The following is a 19,175-nucleotide window of genomic DNA, read 5'->3' on the forward strand; positions in this document are numbered from 1 at the left end:
AAAGAAGAATTTGATGCAAATGTGTCGATGGATATGCCTCCACCCACGTTAGATGTCAGCTCAGTTACATTTATTCTCAATTAAAGGTTCTGAGGGGGAGAGGGACCCTTAAACCCTACCTGCATAGCACAAGAGCCACCCTCCGTATGGCCACATGTCACACTTACTCCGAACATCCGACCCTACTTAGTTACAGGAAGTGGCTACACCACATCCGGAGGATGGTAATTTACACAATCCTAGCTGGACTAAGGTATTTCATTGCCTACCCCCTATAAATGTAACAGTATTATACAAGTAAACTTGATACAGGTGAGGTCAGATGGTAAAAAGTGGATTGGATATATAGACTCGAGGCTCGTGGAGGAGCTAAAGAGACAAAATAGAGGAAGACTTGAAGGAATAAAGGACATCGGGAAGAAAGAGAGCAAGGCAAGAACATGGGTTGTACAAGCTGGGTACAGGTGCAAACTCTCAATCACAGAAGTGGAAGGGAAAATGGAACAAAAAAAATAAAAAGGGACAGCTGACTTTTGACCTCTTGATGCCAAAATCGAATCAGTTAATCTTTGCATCATAATATATAGTCGTGTCTACCCTGTAGTGAAAAATTCATGGCGACAGATGACCAATCGAGCTTTAACTCCGAGGCGTACACCCAACTATGGCGGTACCTTGTGCATGCGCGGGGGGTAGTGGAGGCCAGCGAGGTCCTTACCTCTACGGACGGACACGGCACAGGGATTATCCGATCCCCACAACAAATAAACGTACAAGACAGGCCAATCAACAATACAGCAATTAAAATGCAGCAAATAATGGTTTAATGAAAATAAGCGCAATACAATAAAAAGGTAACACTAAATTCCTAAATTGAGGGACCCTCCACTCAGACTCGATTACACGACACAGGGGGATAACGAAAGTAAAAACAAGAAGACGTCATGTTGAGCACGATACTTGCAAAATCCATTTCATCAAGATTAAAATTAACAATCTTGATCAAAGCTCGGGTCAATAGGAAGAAAAGTGATGATTTTTCAGATGAAAAATGATTTTGGAAGGTTGACCTTGAGTTGACCTTTGACCTTTTGACCTCAAAAAGTTAGTTTCCCTACTTAGTGACTCAATGTGCAAATGCTGTTCCATTTTCAAGTCAATCAGATGAAAATTGAGGATTTTTGAAACTTGGCCTATGTTGACCTTTTGGCCTATGTTCACCTCAAAAATAGTTGGTGGTTGAATTCAGTGACCATATATGTAAATCCTCTTAGAATTTCAAGTCAATCGGATGAAAATTGATGATTTTAGAAATTTGGCCTATTTTGACCTTTTGGCCTATGTTCACCTAAAATATAATTTGTGGTTGAATTCAGTGACCAGATATGCAAGTCCTCTTCAAATTTCAAGTCAATTCAATGAAAATTGAGGATTTTAGAAATATGGTCTATGTTGACCTTTTGGCCAATGTTGACCTCAAGAAATACTTGGTGGTTGAATTCAGTGACCAGATATGCAAGTCCTCTTCAAATTTCAAGTCAATCGGATGAAAATCGAGGATTTTAGAAATTTGGCAAAGTTGGTGACCTTTGGACTATGTTGACCTTTTGACCCCAAAAACAATAGGCTTCTTGCTTATGACCAACTCGACCATTTGGTGAAGTTTTGTGAAGATGGGTTGAAAATTGTGACCTGTAGGCCGGTGACAAACAAACAAACAGACAGACAGACAGACCAACAAACGCAACTGACCAATATACTTGAAAAATCTTTGATTTTGCAAGTAATAAATGCGTAGTGTGGTGCGTTAGCTGATACTCCGCCTAGCGTCCTTGACCGAACCCTGAACCACCGCGCGGGAACCACACAAGATGGCGTGTAGTGGCGCCCATAACCAGCATGTCCGCACGAGGCATCCGAATCCCTCCTCCTTCGAGCGTCCCACACTCCCAAAGCTCTGATATTTGACGCACAGATGGCACCAAGCGCAGCCGTCACAAAACCAGCACCAAAGAGAGTGAACATATGCGTCAAGAGCCTGGACCAAGAGCGAGACAAGGAATGCAAATGCGTCCATTCGTGACGAAGCCCAGCACAGAGAGAGAGTGCGACCGCTTGTGAAGAAAGCCAGGACCAAGAGAGAATGCGACTACTCGCGACGAAGCACGGACCAGGAGAGAACAAAAATGGCGGCGCTTTGCCTTTTTGTTCCTGGTACTGGAATGTTCGACGATGACGTCACACTCTCAGCAATCGTGCCGCGCCATCGCATCGCTCCTCCGTTCTTTAACCAATCCGTCTTTGGGGCATGGCCTCACGGCCACTCTTGGCGCCCATCTAGAATATTTGAGCTGGGAGGTGTCAGTGGTAGTGTCCGGATCCGGTCGGCGATCGCGTTATTTAATTTAGGGGCTGATCTCATGGCTAGTGGTGTAAGTGTTATAAGAACAAAGGGAAAACTACAGAGGCATTTACACAGGAAATCTACCCTTATACCCTAACTAATTAGCATAGCTCCACCACTCGCATGGACACATAACGCTTACTCAGACATCCGGGCCTGACTTAATTACAGGAATGTTTCTTCTTCGTGACATTCGGAGCACACTCCTCTATACAATCCTACCATGACTAAGGTATTTCATTGCCTACCCCCATACACGTAACAATACTGATACCAAGTTTAGTCAAAATCACATCACTGGTACACAAGTTAGTTCAGTAACACAATTTTTACCTAACAAGACCTCTGACCTTTAACCTTTTGACCCCATAATCTAATCAGCTCATATTTGCATCATTATACATACTTGTACCAAGATTGACTTAGATGCCTGCAGCCATTCTTAAGTTATCGCAGAAATGAAAAGCTATGAAGGAGAGACGAACACATGGACGGACATCGGACAGATGGGGACAGCCAGACGGACAACCCGAAAACGAATGCCTCCAGCAACTTTATCTCCAGAGACATAAAAACAAAGAGGAAGGTGCGGGATTGTGGAGAAACCCATAAGCTGGAAAGGAAAGAGGTGAGCAACCTAAGATGGTGGTGGACAGCTGTCTTGAAGCCCTGGTGGGGAGAATGAGATAAAAAAGAGTGAGGAAGTTGGTTCCATAGATGAGAGAAAAGAAGAATGATTGAGTGAGTGGAGGTGAACAGTGAGCCTGGATTTGGGGAGATGCACAAGAATAGGGTTACTGGCAGACCACATACGCCCTGCAGCAACCTTTGGGGTGAATGGGAGGTCAGAGCATGGAAGGACAGAGGGTGCAAGACCAGAAAGGATGCAGTAAAACATAGAGAGACCACAGACCTATCTGCAATGTGAAAGTGTAGGTTCAGAGGGCAGAGAGACAGACAGCTTTGTTGTGGGAGATTCCAAATTTGAATAAATCCTTTTCTTTTAAATCCTTTTACAAACTATAACTGCACTCAGCAGAGCGCATACCTCCACCAGGCTGAACAGTTTATGTTTTGTATCCCAATGATAGGCCAGATCTGAATCCGGACCTGAACCAAAATCAAATTGGCTTGTTCTTATAGCCTATCCCACTCATCCATCAAGTTTTGTCATAAATCATCCACAACGTTTGAAATATCATGCTATACATTGAAATGTTATTTTATAAAATTATATGTTGAAATGTTTTGAATATAGTTTTGGTCCTATCACTCAATGGTGAAGAATCACTTTAAAATTCTCGTATCCAAATCCGTATTCGAATCTTCACCAAAACTGAATCAATTTTTCCTTATCATACACACATACACACAAGCTGTCCACCAAGTTTCATCCGAATTCATCCACAACTTTTTGAGATATAATGTTATATATAATTTTGGACCTCTCAATGGTTGTTGTTGCTGTTGTTGTTGTTTCGTATGCAGCCTGTCAACGATCGACTGGGATTCGAAATCAGAATCCTAGGATCCCAAGCCAGCACCCTAACAGTTAAGCCAACACCAGGCTGTCTCTCAATGGTGAATAATCACTTTAAAAATTCTCAAACCCAGTTCTGGATCCAGATCTTCATCAAAATCCAATCATGTCCGAATCCGTACAAAATTTTGAGATATTATGCTCACAAACAAACAAACAGATAGACAAGGCTGAAAAAAAATTACCTCCGTCCACCTTCGGTGACGTTAGTGTTGGTGTTGGTGTTGAGCTTGGTGTTGGCTTAGCGGTTAGGGTGCCGGCTTGGGATCCTAGGATCCTGGGTTCGAATCCCGGTCGATCGCTAAATTAACGCCAGGGGGGTTGACTCAGCCTGTCATCCTTCCGAGGTCGGCAAATTGAGTACCAGCTTGCTGGGATGAATGATCCCGGTGTGTACCCCGATTTAGAATAGGCACACCGTATCCCTGCGCATCGTAAGAGCGTGACCAAGGGTTGGCGTCAGGAAGGGCATCCGGCCATAAAAACATTGCCTTAAACAGGGAACCATGATTGTCATGGGGCCCGCAAGGCTAACCCCCGCTGTAGCGGGGAAAATGGCCTTAAAACGATCATTCATTCATTCATTCACCTTCGGTGACGGAGGTAATGATGGTTTTTCTGCTGTTCAACAAACAAAACAGGAAATACAAACTGGAGACAGTGACACATTTGGGTACACATCCACCTCTTGAAGTGTACCAAACTTACAAGTACGATTTATCTTTGCACAGTATTGTATTTGTATTGTATTGTATGCCACAAAAGTATTGTATTCCTGGGAAAAATAAATGCTATCTTTTCAAGAATTCACAAATCTAAATGTCATTAAATATATTCATACATACTGCAATGGACAGCCCTGATAGTAACTGAAGATGGCATTGGGATAGTGATATGAACTACATGTGACATGAACACCTGAGAATGCGAATTTGTTAAAAGTTTAAAAGTTGCGGCCAGCACAGCCACTACACTCCAAGATAGCAAGCAGTGGAACTGGTGCCTTGCGGCACCCGAGAACACGAGGCCACTTGCTACCCGCACTTTCAGATGGAATATGTAATTTGTTCAAGGTGTCAGCAACATCTCAACTACTCGTCCTGAAAGACACCGAGTGATCTATAACGTCCACCAACAACCAGTGTGGGCAGACGAGTCCTCAGGCTTAATGTTCCTTCTAAGGACGGCAAACACAAGTGAAACATGCATGTGAAACACCAAGGTGACAGTTTATAGGTTGTTCGAGATTCAAGCCCAGGCTAGACAGCTCAAAGGTAAGTGCACATACCTGCTAAGACCTAAGCTATCCCATTGGGCACGTGCATAGGCAGACAGACAGACAGACAGACAGACAGAGAAAACACACACACAATCTTACAGGAATCTTCACAAATGGCGTCAGGTGGGCATCACGACCGCAGGTGTCCTCCTGGAACTGCAGGAGTTGGACGAGTAATGCTGCCAGAGAGCGTACCGGCGGAGGTTCACTTTGCATCTGCTGCCAAATCTGTTGCTGCAGTAAAATAAATTATATTGGGTGAATGATCACTGTGCAAGTAAGGCCAAGACATTTAACTTACACTTAAGACCACATTCAAGCATGGAGAACAGGAAATAATAATAGGGGAGAGGGGGTGAAAAGATATAAGCCCATTTAAATAACAAATTATTATACAATGGAATATTAGCATGTCCTTTTTATAGAAGTGGACAACTTTGTGCACCTATATACGCTCCTTTTATTTTTTTTATTATACTGAATCGAGGCTCGTGAAAGAGCTAACATTTACTTCACAAACAAATCAACCAGACAAACAAAATATATAAAAAGAGGGAGCGGAAGACAAGATGGGGAGAGAAGGGGAAGCACACAAACACAACATTTGAGAGCAGGGAGATGTGTGGAAGGGAGAGGGCTTGGGGGGAGGAGGCGTGGGAAGGGGGGGCGGGGAGGGAGAAGTATAAAACACAAGGACACCAAGGACTTCCAGGACAGAAGTTGGTATTTCAAAAAAGTGGAATTGGGGTGAAATTAGCGGGGGTAGAAAAGATCAAGGTTTTGGATGGGGGAAGATAAGAGATGGTGGTGATCAGCTGTTTTAAAGACCTGGAGGGTGGAGTGGGATTGAAGAGAGTGAGGGAGTTTGTTCCAGAGGCGGGAGAAAAGAGGAATGAAGGAGTGAAGGTGAGCAGAGAGTCTTGATTTTGGCAGTTTAACCATAAGAGGGTTGCAGGCAGATCTTGTGCGACCTGTAGGAATATTTGCGGGACAGAGCCCAGAGAGAGAGCTGGGGGGGGCAAGGCCAGAGAGGAGTCGGTAGAAGACGGAAAGACCACCAACCTGCCTGCGGTGAGTGAGTGAGAGGCCCTTGGAGTTAGCTTCATCGCGGGAGATTACAATGATTCTGAACGCTTTGGTTTCAACAGCGTGAAGACGAGCTAGGTGTGAGGCAGGAGCACCAGCCCAGAGGGAAGAGAAGTATTCCATTGAGCTGCGGATGAAAGCCTTGTATGTGGTGAGGAGCTCAGGTGTGCCAATGAAGGACTTCGCACGACGGAGGATGCCCAGTCGGCGACTGCCTTTGGAGGCCAAATTTGAAATGTGGTTTTCCCAGGAAAGATCATGGCAGATAGTGAGACCCAAAAGCTTGAGTGACAGAACTTCTTGGAGAGGATTATTCAGAAAGTAGATGGGAGGGTTGTCCAGTCGGTCTTTTCTGAGAGACATCGTAAGAGTGTGAGATTTGTCAGGATTGAAAGACATGTTCCACTTGTTTGCCCAGTCTGTGATTTTGTCCAGGTCTGCAGAGAGTGAGGAGGCTGCAGACTGCCGATCTGAGGGATGAGGAATGGAGCGACAGAGAGTAGAGTCATCAGCAAAGAGATAGAGAGGATTTTCAAGAGAGTCAGAGAGATCATTGATGAAGACCAGAAAAAGCATGCATGGAGATTTCCGCCAGCCATGCATGGAGATTTCCATGGATACCAAAAGAGGAGAGTTTGGTTATGTGGTCTCGTCCCCTTCATGGAAAGAAAGGCCTGTGCCAATTCTTCTTTTGAGAATTAAAAATAGAATAAAGAACCCACCGTAATTTATACACCAATTGCCATGTTGGACTATGGTTGTCTTCTTGGGTGAGATACTTGAATGGTATGTAGTGTATACATTCACGTGGAGCCCCTTTTGCTCCTTTAGAATTTTCCATTGCATGGGAAGACTTTGGCCTGAGTATTAGCCCAAGCCAAGCCAAATATCTATCCCAATGCTTTCGAGAATAAATTTTAAAAATCGAATAAAGGCCCGGCCCTGATTTATACATCTACATGCTTAACTGATATGAAGGCGACCTTGATGTGGGTACCAGACCATGTTGGACTGCTTGGGAATGAGATTCCCGATAAGCCGGACTGTACAAACTATTATATAATGTCTTAAAAAGTGTTGAACATTTAAAAAATTTCTTTACTGGCAAAACCTCAATCAGTTGGCGTTTAAAGGACTCCGCTCACCTCGGACATCAAAATCTCTGCTAACTTCAGGACCTCAGGTCAGGGGTGTTTTCCCTTAGCAAGCAGCTTGCTATTGCTTACCAAGCCAACCATTCCAACATGGGTCAACCGCATGGAAAGCGGTAAGCTAGCCGCTTCCTCCCGGACAGAACACGCCCAAAAATGGCCGCCGTAGTTGCATTCAAAACGATTGGTCACTATTTCTTCAATTCTGTCATTGAAACATGCAGTTCATACTGTTATTGTTACTGTACTTCTACGTTTCATCAGAATCATACTAAAATACGCAATTTTATGTCTGTCTGTCTGTTGGACCGAAATACACCACATTCGGTCGTTACTTATACAATCACAACCAAACTAGACAGGGAGAATAAGGGTCACACGATGGAGGTTGTAGCGATTTAACTCTCTTATGTTAACGTTTATAAGCTTATCGTGGTGTTTGGTGCAAAGAGTCGCTACTGCTGTTTAACACAAAACGAAAATAAATTTGGAGGAATCCAGACATCAGTGAGGCAATCTGTGCTTATCGTGTCGAGAGACCTCAATGAAGATCGACTGTAGTTTATATACCCCACAAGAGTTAATAACACGACCTTTCCTACCACTTCCGTGGCGTTTTTTCCAAGGCCGCTTCTAATAACAGAAGTAACAAGCATTCTGAGTATTGCGCTGCAATACATGTCCCCTACCAAAGTTCAAAGTGCCATAACTTTGTCAAAAATGATCGAATATGCAAATTTATGCACGGTTGATGCTGGTTTTCAAACTTGATCTGAGGTATGCTGAGACACGTGTGCCACGCCTCGCCTCGTTGATAAGCCCGCAAGGTCGCTCCGTGGAGTGGCCTGCACGTATTGCACTGTGTGAATTATATAAATTATTACCAACTCACGGTCTGAGGTACGAGCGATTCAAGAGATATCCATTTTTTTAAATATTTTCGTTTAATTAACGATATCTGCCAAACCACATGCCCTATCGCAAATTCCAAAAGGACATTTTAGTAGACTGACATGCTGAACAGATTTGTGAAGTTTCCCCTCGATTGGATCAAAAATGAGGGAGGGGCTCGGTTTTAAAGGTTCATGCTTAAAAACGTCATAACTCTGAAACCATCAGTAATTTATTATATTTTCCGGTTCACGATCAATGATCGATGTGTATATATATATGTTGCTCGGCTTGGCCCCGCCCATCCCGAAAGCGCGCGCTGTGTCACGCTTTTGACGTTCGCGAGACGAGGCTGAGGACGCGCAGTGCGGCTTGAGGAGAACTCGAGCATAAACAAGAGATATCCATTTTTTTAAATATTTTCGTTTAATTAACGATATCTGCCAAACCACGTGCCCTATCGCAAATTCCAAAAGGGCATTTTTAATGCTGAACAGATCTGTGAAGTTTCCCCTCGATTGGATCAAAAATGAGGGAGGAGCTCGGTTTTAAAGGTCCATGCTTAAAAACGTCATAACTCTGAAACCATGTGACGCATGACGTCATGCTCGCTCACTTTTTTGTTCGTCATGGGAATGCGATTTTGCCTGCAAAGTTTGGCCTTGATCAGTTCAGCCGTTGCAGAGAAAAAGGGGTTTTCGTGTTTTCACGAAAAACAATATGGTGGCCGAACCACGTGACCTGTGACGTCATAATTACCATTAAAATATTCTACAGACCGAGTCCATCATATGGTGAAAATTTTATCTCAATCGGTCCTATTACGGGAACAGTGGTGAGTTTGAGGTGAAGGTGGGAGTGCATCAGGGGTCGGTACTAAATCCACTACTATTTGTAGCTGTGATGGAGGTGCTGGCTCAGAACGTAAAGGAGGGTTTACCGTGGGAGTTGTTGTATGCAGATGATCTGGTGTTGATTGCGGAAAGTATGGATAGACTGAAGGAAAAGATGAACAAGTGGAAGGAATGTATGGAGACAAAAGGTCTGAAGGTGAATATCGGAAAGACGAAGGTGATGGCAAGTGGTAAAGCATGTGGTGAGGTGGAAAGAACTGGGAAGTGGCCGTGTGCTGTGTGCAGGAAGGGTGTCGGAGTGAACTCCATTCAATGTACAATGTGCGCTGAGTGGGTTCATCAAAAATGTAGTGGTCTGAGAGGGTCATTAACCAGTGTGGCAGCTACATTCAAATGTAAAGTGTGCACAGAGGGAGCTGCAGATGGAGGAAATGTTGAGTTGGATCTTGGAGACGGCGTGAAGCTGGAAGGTGTGAAAACATTTTGCTACCTCGGAGACATGCTGAATGGAGAAGGTGGATCAGACTCGGCAACGGTTGCTCGAGTGAGATGTGCATGGAAGAAGTTTCGGGAACTGAGTGGCTTGCTGATGAGAAGGGGAGTGTCGTTGAAGCTGAAGGGAAAGGTGTATGCTGCATGTGTGAGAAGTGTTATGATTTATGGGAGCGAGACATTGGTAATGAACGTAGAGCAGCAACGAAGGTTGGAAAGGGTGGAAATGCGAAAGGTTCGATGGATGTGCGGAGTATCGTTGAGAGAGAGGAAGACAAATGATGAATTGCGAAAAATGATGGGAATAGAGCCTGTGATTGATGTTGTGAAGAGGAACAGGTTAAGATGGTTTGGTCATGTGTTGAGGAAGGATGAAAGTGACTGGTTGAGAAGAGTGATGGAAATGAATGTAGAAGGAAGTAGAGGACGGGGAAGACCGAGAAAGACTTGGCCAAAGATGGTGGAAGAAGAAATGCGGGCAAGGGGGTTAACAAGGAGAGATGCAGAAAATAGGGCAAGATGGAGAAGATTGTCATGGGGACCGCAAGGCTAACCCCCGCTCTGGCAGGGAAAATGGCCTTAAAATGCATGTTGTTGTTGTTTTGTTGTTGGTCTTATTATTGCAGAGAAATTGGTTTTTAAAGGAAATTAAAACTTAAAATGGCACTGAGTTAAGGATCATCAGAATTATCAGAATTACCAAAGTTCAAAGTGCCATAACTTTGTTAAAAATGATCGAAACGTCGTGAAGGTCGAACTTGACCTGTAACTTATCATGTGGAAACCATGTGCCAAGCTTGAAATCATTAGCTTTAAGCATTTAGAAAAAAGTCCGGAAAACTATTCTTTGCGTGAATGGACTGACGGACTGACAGACTGACGGACTGACGGACTGACGGACGGAGGGACGGCGTGCAAACCTATAGTCCCCTCCAGTGTACACCGGTAGGGGACTAATAACAACGCTAATGATAATAGTATTGTTACAGACGCGGCTTAGATGTTATTTACCGAGCGGTTTGGTATGACCACGTCTGCACAAGTTACCCGATTATACCCGAACGTTGACTAATCGCGCTACGCTAGATCAATGAAGGAAAAGACACACGGCTGGGATTAAAATGACACGACACCAGGGATACGGTTCTCAAGACCTCCGGAGGAGATTATATTAAGGCGGAAGGTTAGATTACAACTACAAGAGGGACATCATAGAAAGACAGGCACTTAGACACACTCTTATATTAACCCCAACAGACGACAGATAAACGGGACAAAAGGCTGACTCACACGGGGATTGATGGCAAGGAAAGGCGGGTTGGTCGATGGCTCCAGGTGCACCTGGGCTCAGGGCAGAATCGACCCGGTCCGGTCCAGAGATGCGGGAGGTTTCACAGCGCTCGAGGTGGCGTCTTGTCGTCTCAAGCTGGGGGCGCATCTGACGTCACGTCCGGTACGTGGCCGCGTATATCCGGCGGGGAGTGACACGCCCTCGGCTCGTTAGCTCCGCCCCAGATGGAATCGGCTCGTTGCTTCTCATTGGGTGCGTGCGGGGGGGTTACCGGCTCCACCCTTGACGAGGGGCTGACAGGGAGCCCCTTCGTGGTAACCCCGTGGAGCGCATGGTCATGGCGGCTAACCGAGCCGGTGTGAGGACGCACACTCCCCCCGCGCGCCGTTGTTGTAGTTGTTGTTGTAGCTGTAGTTGTTGTTGTTGTTGCTGTAGTTGTTGTTGTTGTTGTTGTTTGGGGAAGAAGATGGGAGGAGGTAAGGGAAGGTCCTAAACTCACTACTGGTGCCATATAATCACATTCTGGTGCAACGAAGAGTCAGAATTAATGGAAACGAGTCCTTAACTGACATAGACTAAGAATAACTAGCAAGATGTCAGAAAGTTGTCTACGTGAGATGCGGTGGACCTGGGCACGACATTTAATGGGGGAAAAAGGGGAAGGTCGGTTCTACAGAGTGTTGTTTACAGACAATGGGACTAGGGAATGGGGGATTGGGGATAGTTGGGGAGTATTGGGGAAATAGGGGAATATTTACAAGCGGATATGGAGGCCAAATTCCATATTCGCAACAGTATATTATAAATGCCATTACAAAATAATATCCCCTCTCCCCAAGGCGTTTTGCAACTTGCGATATTTCCCCCCCCAACCCCCTCGCCCCTCCGACATCCTTACGGAAGTATAATCTAACATTATGATGTCATGCACAATCGAATCCTAAGTTAAAACAAGCCTGTGCCCCAATCGCGACATGTGGTGAGGTGAGTGTAGAGCCGATGGTCTAGTTCTTTTAAATCTACAAATATACAATGCAAAACCCCTTAAACCGCCCAACCCCAAAATGAAGGTCCATAGATAAGCTGGCATGGAAAAATGGAAAAATGGAAAAAATGGCCTCTAAATGGCATGGAAAAATGGCCTCTAAAGGTGGTTATAGATAAGCTGGCATGGGGCTCCCCCTTCTGACTCCCTATTTCCTTATCTTTCTTCCATTCTTCCTCGTACTCTCTATAGCCACTGCTGAAACAATAAATTTGTGTGGGGAAGTTGTTGTCACAAGAGGATCGAGTTAAACTGAAAACGACGGCCTGGACAGCATCAGCTAGAGTACCACAATAACAGTTTCCATAGTGCAGTTTGGATTTATGCCAGGAAGAGGAACGACAGACGTGCTTTTTATTGTGAGGCAGTTGCAGGAGAAGTATATGGAGAAGAGGAAGAAGTTGTTTCTTGGGTTTGTTGATCTGGAGAAAGCATTCGATAGGGTTCCACGTGAAGTAGTGACATGGGCATTGAGGAAGTTAGGAGTGGAGGAATGGTTGATCAGAGTAGTGATGGCAATGTACAAAAGAGCGCGCACAGCTGTAAGGACGAAGGACGGGAACAGTGGTGAGTTTGAGGTGAAGGTGGGAGTGCATCAGGGGTCGGTACTAAATCCACTACTATTTGTAGCTGTGATGGAGGTGCTGGCTCAGAACGTAAAGGAGGGTTTACCGTGGGAGTTGTATGCAGATGATCTGGTGTTGATTGCAGAAAGTATGGATGGACTGAAGGAGAAGATGAACAAGTGGAAGGAATGTATGGACACAAAAGGTCTGAAGGTGAATATCGGAAAAACGAAAGTGATGGCAAGTGGTAAAGCATGTGGTGAGGTGGAAAGAACTGGGAAGTGGCCGTGTGCTGTGTGCAGGAAGGGTGTCGGAGTGAATTCCATTCAATGTACAATGTGCGCCGAGTGGGTTCGTCAAAAATGTAGTGGTCTGAGAGGGTCATTAACCAGTGTGGCAGCTACATTCAAATGTAAGGTGTGCACAGAGGGAGCTGCAGATGGAAGAAATGTTGAGTTGGATCTTGGAGATGGCGTGAAGCTGGAAGGTGTGAAAACATTTTGTTACCTAGGAGACATGCTGAATGGAGAAGGTGGATCAGACTCGGCAACGGTTGCTCGAGTGAGATGTGCATGGAAGAAGTTTCGGGAACTGAGTGGCGTGCTGACGAGGAGGGGAGTGTCGTTGAAGCTGAAGGGAAAGGTGTATGCTGCATGTGTGAGAAGTGTTATGATTTATGGGAGTGAGACATGGGTAATAAACGTAGAGCAGCAACGAAGGCTGGAAAGGGTGGAAATGCGAATGGTTCGGTGGATGTGTGGAGTATCGTTGAGAGACAGGAAGACAAATGATGAATTGCGAAAGATTATGGGAATATTGCCTGTGATTGATGCTGTTAAGAGGAACAGGTTGAGATGGTTTGGTCATGTGTTGAGGAAGGATGAAAGTGACTGGTTGAGAAGAGTGATGGAAATGAATGTAGAAGGAAGTAGAGGACGGGGAAGACCGAGAAAGGCTTGGCTAAAGATGGTCGAAGAAGAAATGCGGGCAAGGGGGTTAACAAGAGGAGATGCAGAAAATAGGGCAAAATGGAGAACATTGTCATGGGGACCGCAAAGCTAACCCCCGCTCTTGCAGGGAAAATGGCCTTAAAATGCCTGTTGTTTTATAGCGACCGCCATGTTGATAAGCGGTGCCGAGCACTCCGTTCCTTTGGAACGCTTGGTTAAGCGTTGAATCAAGGAAGCAGCTTGGCGAGCGGTAATAAAGTCGCTTGATAATGGAATACGCTTCAGGTATGAAAAATATTTGGACGTTCTCAGTCCTTTCTGGTCACTGATTTTAATATCAGCTCTTCCTCCTATCCCACCTTAATTTAGCCGATATATCTCTGTGTGTGATTCAAAATCATCCTTTAGGTTTTAGGACGTGAGGGAGGTATTGATACTCTTGGTATTGATACCAAGATACCCGAGCTGAGGCGAGTGCACGGATAATCCGCGGGGATGCTGGTTTATTCATCCAATCACGCGGCCGTTTCATCTCACATGATTGGCTTAATGGGGAGGGGAGGGGTTACTCAAGCTGGAGGAGGTTAGGGTTAGGGTTAGGGTAACACATGAACAAGGAGCTAATACTCGAGGTGCCTTTTGGGTGATATGAGGAATATATCTATGCAATAAGAGAGCTAAATCTTGACCTATTTTTGAAATATCACGTATTACGGTACACAAGCAAGTTACCGAGTTAGTTGCCATGGTAACATAATTCAGCCAATCACAGCTGTGATTTAATCAGGTTGACATAATGTCATAAGGAATAGATATCTGCAATATGAAATATAAATGTCCAACGGTTTTTGAAATATCGAACGCACAAAAGTACACGGACGGGTGGTCGGTGGGTCAGTCGGTCAGACGGAGCTTATTTTAATGCCCACGTCCTAACCTTGACGGAGGAGCAAGGAACAATACATACTGGGGATAGGGAAACAGGAGGTAAAATAATTATCGTAAAATAATTATCGTGCTCTAAACGGCACGCTTTGCTGGGTTTAACAGTTTAGTTTAGTTTAGTTTAGTTTGGTTTAGTCACCCTCCACCCCAACACCAATTCCTCTTTCTTTAGTGACCCCCACTTCTCTCTTTCTTTAGTGACCCCCTCCCATGCCCCCCACTCCTCTCTTTCTTTAGTGACCCCACCCGGCCACCCCAAACCCCCACACCTCTCTTTCTTTAGTGACTGCCTCCATGCCCCCCACTCCTCTCTTTCTTTAGTGACCCCCACCCAGCCACCCCAAACCCCCACACCTCTCTTTCTTTAGTGACCCCCTCCTCCTCTTTCTTTAATCACCCCTCCCCCCCCTCGACCCCACTCCTCTCTTTCTTTAATCACCCCCCCCCCCCCTGCACCCCCACTCCTTTCTTTCTTCAATCACCAGCCCCTGACCCCACTCCCCTTTCTTTAGTCACCCCCACCCCCACTCTTCTTTTTTTTAGTCAACCCACCCCCAACCCCCTCTCCTCTCTTTCTTTAATCACCCCCCCCCCTACCCCACTCCTCTCTTTCTTTAATCACCCCCCCCCCCCGACCCCACTCCTCTCTTTCTTTAATCACCCCCAACCCCTCCGCCCCCACTCCTCTCTTTCTTTAATCACCCGCCCCTGACCCCACTCCCCTTTCTTTAGTCAACCCACCCCCAACCCCCTCTCCTCTCTTTCATTAATAATCACCCCTACCCCACTCCTCTCTTTCTTTAATCACCACCCCCCCCCCTGACCCCACTCCTCTCTTTCTTTAATCACCCCCCCCCCGACCCCACTCCCCTTTCTTTAGTCACCCCTACTCTTCTTTCTTTAGTCACCCCCACTCTTCTTTCTTTAGTCAATCCACCCCCAAACCTCACTCCTCTCTTTCTTTAATCACCCCACCACCCCCACTCCTCTCTTTCTTTAATCACCCCCCCCCCCACTCCTCTCTTTAATCACCCCCCCCCTCACTCCTCTCTTTCTTTAATCACCCCCCCACTCCTCTCTTTCTTTAATCACCCCCCCCCCCACTCCTCTCTTTAATCACCCCCCCCCCCCACTCCTCTCTTTCTTTAATCACCCCCCCCCCACCCCAATCCTCTCTTTCTTTAATCACCCCCCCCCCACCCCAATCCTCTCTTTAATCACCCCCCCCCCACCCCAATCCTCTCTTTCTTTAATCACCCCCCCCCCCACCCCAATCCTCTCTTTCTTTAATCACCCCCCCCCCCCCACCCCAATCCTCTCTTTCTTTAATCACCCCCCCCCCCACCCCAATCCTCTCTTTCTTTAATCACCCCCCCCCCCCACCCCAATCCTCTCTTTCTTTAATCACCCCCCCCCCCACCCCAATCCTCTCTTTCTTTAATCACCCCCCCCCCCCCACCCCAATCCTCTCTTTCTTTAATCACCCCCCCACCCCCACCCCAATCCTCTCTTTCTTTAATCACCCCCCCCCCCACCCCAATCCTCTCTTTCTTTAATCACCCCCCCACCCCAATCCTCTCTTTCCCCCCTGGCCCCCAATCCTCTCTTTATTTAGCCTCATCTCCCACTCTTTAGCCCCACCCCTCCCCAGCAGACACCACCACAACGTTACAATAGTCGTTTCGTCGTGAACACACTCACTTTCCGACCCGCTCATTATTGCTCCTCCATGAACCTCGCACCTGTAAAGAAAAAGACCGTTTGATGCGGATAGGCCCGCCGTGGCCTCACCTTGTTTCCATGCCGAGACAGCCAGGGCCTCATCCCCTCCAACCTCTCAGGTCGATCTAAGGCAGCAGGTCCCGGCCCACCCCGCTGGGGCCTCTCAGGTATCATCTTTCCTCCAGTTTTGTTTTTACCTGACGAACCGATTAGGAAGCTACACGCAGCCCTCTTGGTATGCAAGTATCTTTATTGTCTCGACAACAAAACCAGAGAGACAACAACTGCAAATCTGGCCTAGAACTTACACGGCCCCACAAACATGCAAACCTCGACTAGCACCAGCACGTCAGGGACCATCGTGGAGTGTCCGTGTCACCAACGCTCGGACACATCAATGAAGGAAACACCATGAATGCCTGATAATCCTCATAATTAGTACACAGAGAAAATATAGCAGATAATAAAGGTAAAGGAAAGCAATGTTTTCGATTTTCTGTTCACTCGGTATTTCATTTCAGACCCGAACAGAAAAAAAGTAAGAATGCTTGTACGCAAACGCAGATTCGTCGTAAAAAAAAATGATTTGCTTAAATCTCTTCATTTTTACATTATTTTATGCGACGGTAAATGACACGGAAGTACGAGGCTCAATACAAAATCTGCAGAGACCACGGTTGATCTCCCTGCGAATGAACTTAAACAACAATAACAATCAGGGCGGTCCCGAAGTGCAGTGGGCGGTCCCGAAGTGCAGAGTGGGCGGTCCCTACGCGCAGAGTGGGCGGTCCCTTCACGCAGAGTGGATGGTCCCGACGTGCAGAGTGGGCGGTCCCTACGTGCAGAGTGGGCAGTCCCTACGTGCAGGGTGGATGGTCCTTCCACGCAGAGTGGGCGGTCCCTACGCGCACAGTAGGCGGCCCTGTACACACATTTACGCCCTCTACACGCATATTGAGGCAGTCTCTGCGTGGCAAATGGGCGTTTTCGTAGTTTGCAAGCCAGTGAATAATGCAGGTGCGTTTTGGTTTGACGACATGGCAGAACTATCTGTGAGGGATCTTAAGCAGCTGCTGCTCCCGAACGATCGTGGCTTGTACTCAGTTCCCGACACGAACTTTAACGAAGTGTACCCGCGAATATACCTTGGAGATGCGTGAGTTGGCGTGAGCACGTTCTTGAATTGACACTCCTTCATTTTATTCCCATATACCACTCACCTCCTCAAATATATGTGTGTAAAGCGCGGCGTTACGCGCGCTGCTTGTGAGCAAGGAGGAAGCGGACAAGCGGTAACATATAAACGTCTTTATTGTAAGACTACACTGTAACACTGTCCTCCTCCGGGCTGGTCGCCCGGGGTATATCATGAGGCCACGCCTACCCCTCGGGCGTGGCCACCGCCCACTTGGTGCGTGGAACGATGTCACCACGCCAGTGGGCTTTTGTGTCCGCCACACGCGCCCCCCCAGAATTCCCGCGCACCTGGAGGGCCAGTTTGCGGGGCAGACGAATGACCCGGCCGAAGCGCCCCCTGGCGATCGGCGGCGTCCGGGGTGCAGGGATGCCAGGTGGGATGCCCCTGGCTGCTCCTGGGATGGGTGCAGGACCGGGGGGCGGCGTGGCGGCGGGGCTGGGCGGTGCCGGGGGTCCGCCCGCAGGAGGGCGGCCCCGAAGTGGGGGTCGGGCCACTGGCGGTGGATGGTCCACATCGAGGTGGGCCGGCTTGAGGCGGTCTACCGAAACGCGGTCAGGAGTACCGCCGATGTCCAGGGTGAAGTGCTTCGCCCCGGTCTCCAGCACGCGGAAAGGCCCGTCGTACGGGGGCCGCAGTGGTGTCCGATGGGCATCGTGGCGGACGAAGACGTACTCCGCCGTGCGAAGCTCCGGGGCGACGTGCGTCGGTGGGTGCCCGTGGCATGCCGTTGGCACCGGGGCGAACCTCTGGGCGGTCTCTTGCAGAGCGGAGCGCTGCTGTGCCGCGGACCATGGTGCCGTGGAGTCGGGGAGGAACTCGCCCGGCACCCGCAGCGGTTGCCCGAAGACCAACTCCGCCGCGGATGCGCGCAGGTCCTCCTTGGGCGCCGTCCGGAGGCCCAGCAGGACCCAGGGGAGCCTGTCGACCCAGCCGCCGTCGCGGAGGGTGGCCCGGAGCGCGGCCTTCAATGAGCGGTGAAATCGCTCACACAGGCCGTTAGCCTGGGGGTGGTAGGCCGTGGTTCGGTGCAGCCGGACCCCGAGCCCCTGCGCAACCGCCCCCCAGAGCTCCGAGGTGAACTGGGGGCCGCGGTCGGATGAGATGTCTGAGGGGGCGCCGAACCGGGCGACCCAGGTGGCGATGAAAGCCTGCGCGACATCGGCCGCCGTTGTCGATGCCAAGGGCACGGCCTCCGGCCACCGGGTGGTGCGGTCCACCATGGTGAGGACGTGGGTGAAACCCCGCGAGGGGGGCAGAGGTCCCACCAGGTCCACGTGGACGTGGTCAAACCGGCGTTCCGGCACCGTGAACGGGGCCAACGGGGCCTGGGTGTGCCGGTGCACCTTGGCGCGCTGGCACGCGAGGCATGTCCTGGCCCAGCCGCGGACGGCCTTCCGGAGGCCATGCCAGACGAACTTGTCGGCGATCAGCCTTTGGGAGGCCCTCGCGCCCGGGTGGGACAGGCCGTGGATGGCGTCAAACACCTGGCGCTGCCAGCCCGCGGGCACAATGGGGCGAGGACGCCCGAGGGAGACGTCGCACAAGAGGGCCGCGCCCCGCGCCGTCGAACGGCACCTCGGTGACGCGGAGGCCCGTGACGGCGGTCCGCAAGGCCTGGACGTCGGGGTCAGCGGCCTGGTCCGCTGCCATCCGGGCATAGTCGATGCCGAGGTGGACTGCGTGGGCGACGGCCCGGGAAAGGCAATCCGCCACCCGGGTTGTCCTTCCCCGCGACGTGCTGGATGTCCGTCGTGTACTCGG

General features: G+C 48.4%; 1 protein-coding gene across 1 annotated transcript in view; it reads right to left on the reverse strand.

Moving 5' to 3' along the window:
• LOC137417756 (SWI/SNF complex subunit SMARCC2) overlaps window positions 1-16,926 on the reverse strand; it is a gene marked incomplete at its 3' end in the record, with an annotated part of 54,521 nt that extends 37,595 nt beyond the window's left edge. Inside the window, 2 exon segments of the mRNA XM_078769445.1 lie at window positions 5,323-5,457; window positions 16,286-16,926. Of these exon segments, the coding sequence (XP_078625571.1) occupies window positions 5,323-5,457; window positions 16,286-16,390 (240 nt within the window).
• Window positions 16,927-19,175: the final 2,249 nt, after the last annotated feature.

Source organism: Myxine glutinosa, unplaced genomic scaffold (assembly GCF_964187855.1).
Source record: "Myxine glutinosa unplaced genomic scaffold, kmMyxGlut1.1 SCAFFOLD_2581, whole genome shotgun sequence".
Taxonomy (NCBI): domain Eukaryota; kingdom Metazoa; phylum Chordata; class Myxini; order Myxiniformes; family Myxinidae; genus Myxine; species Myxine glutinosa.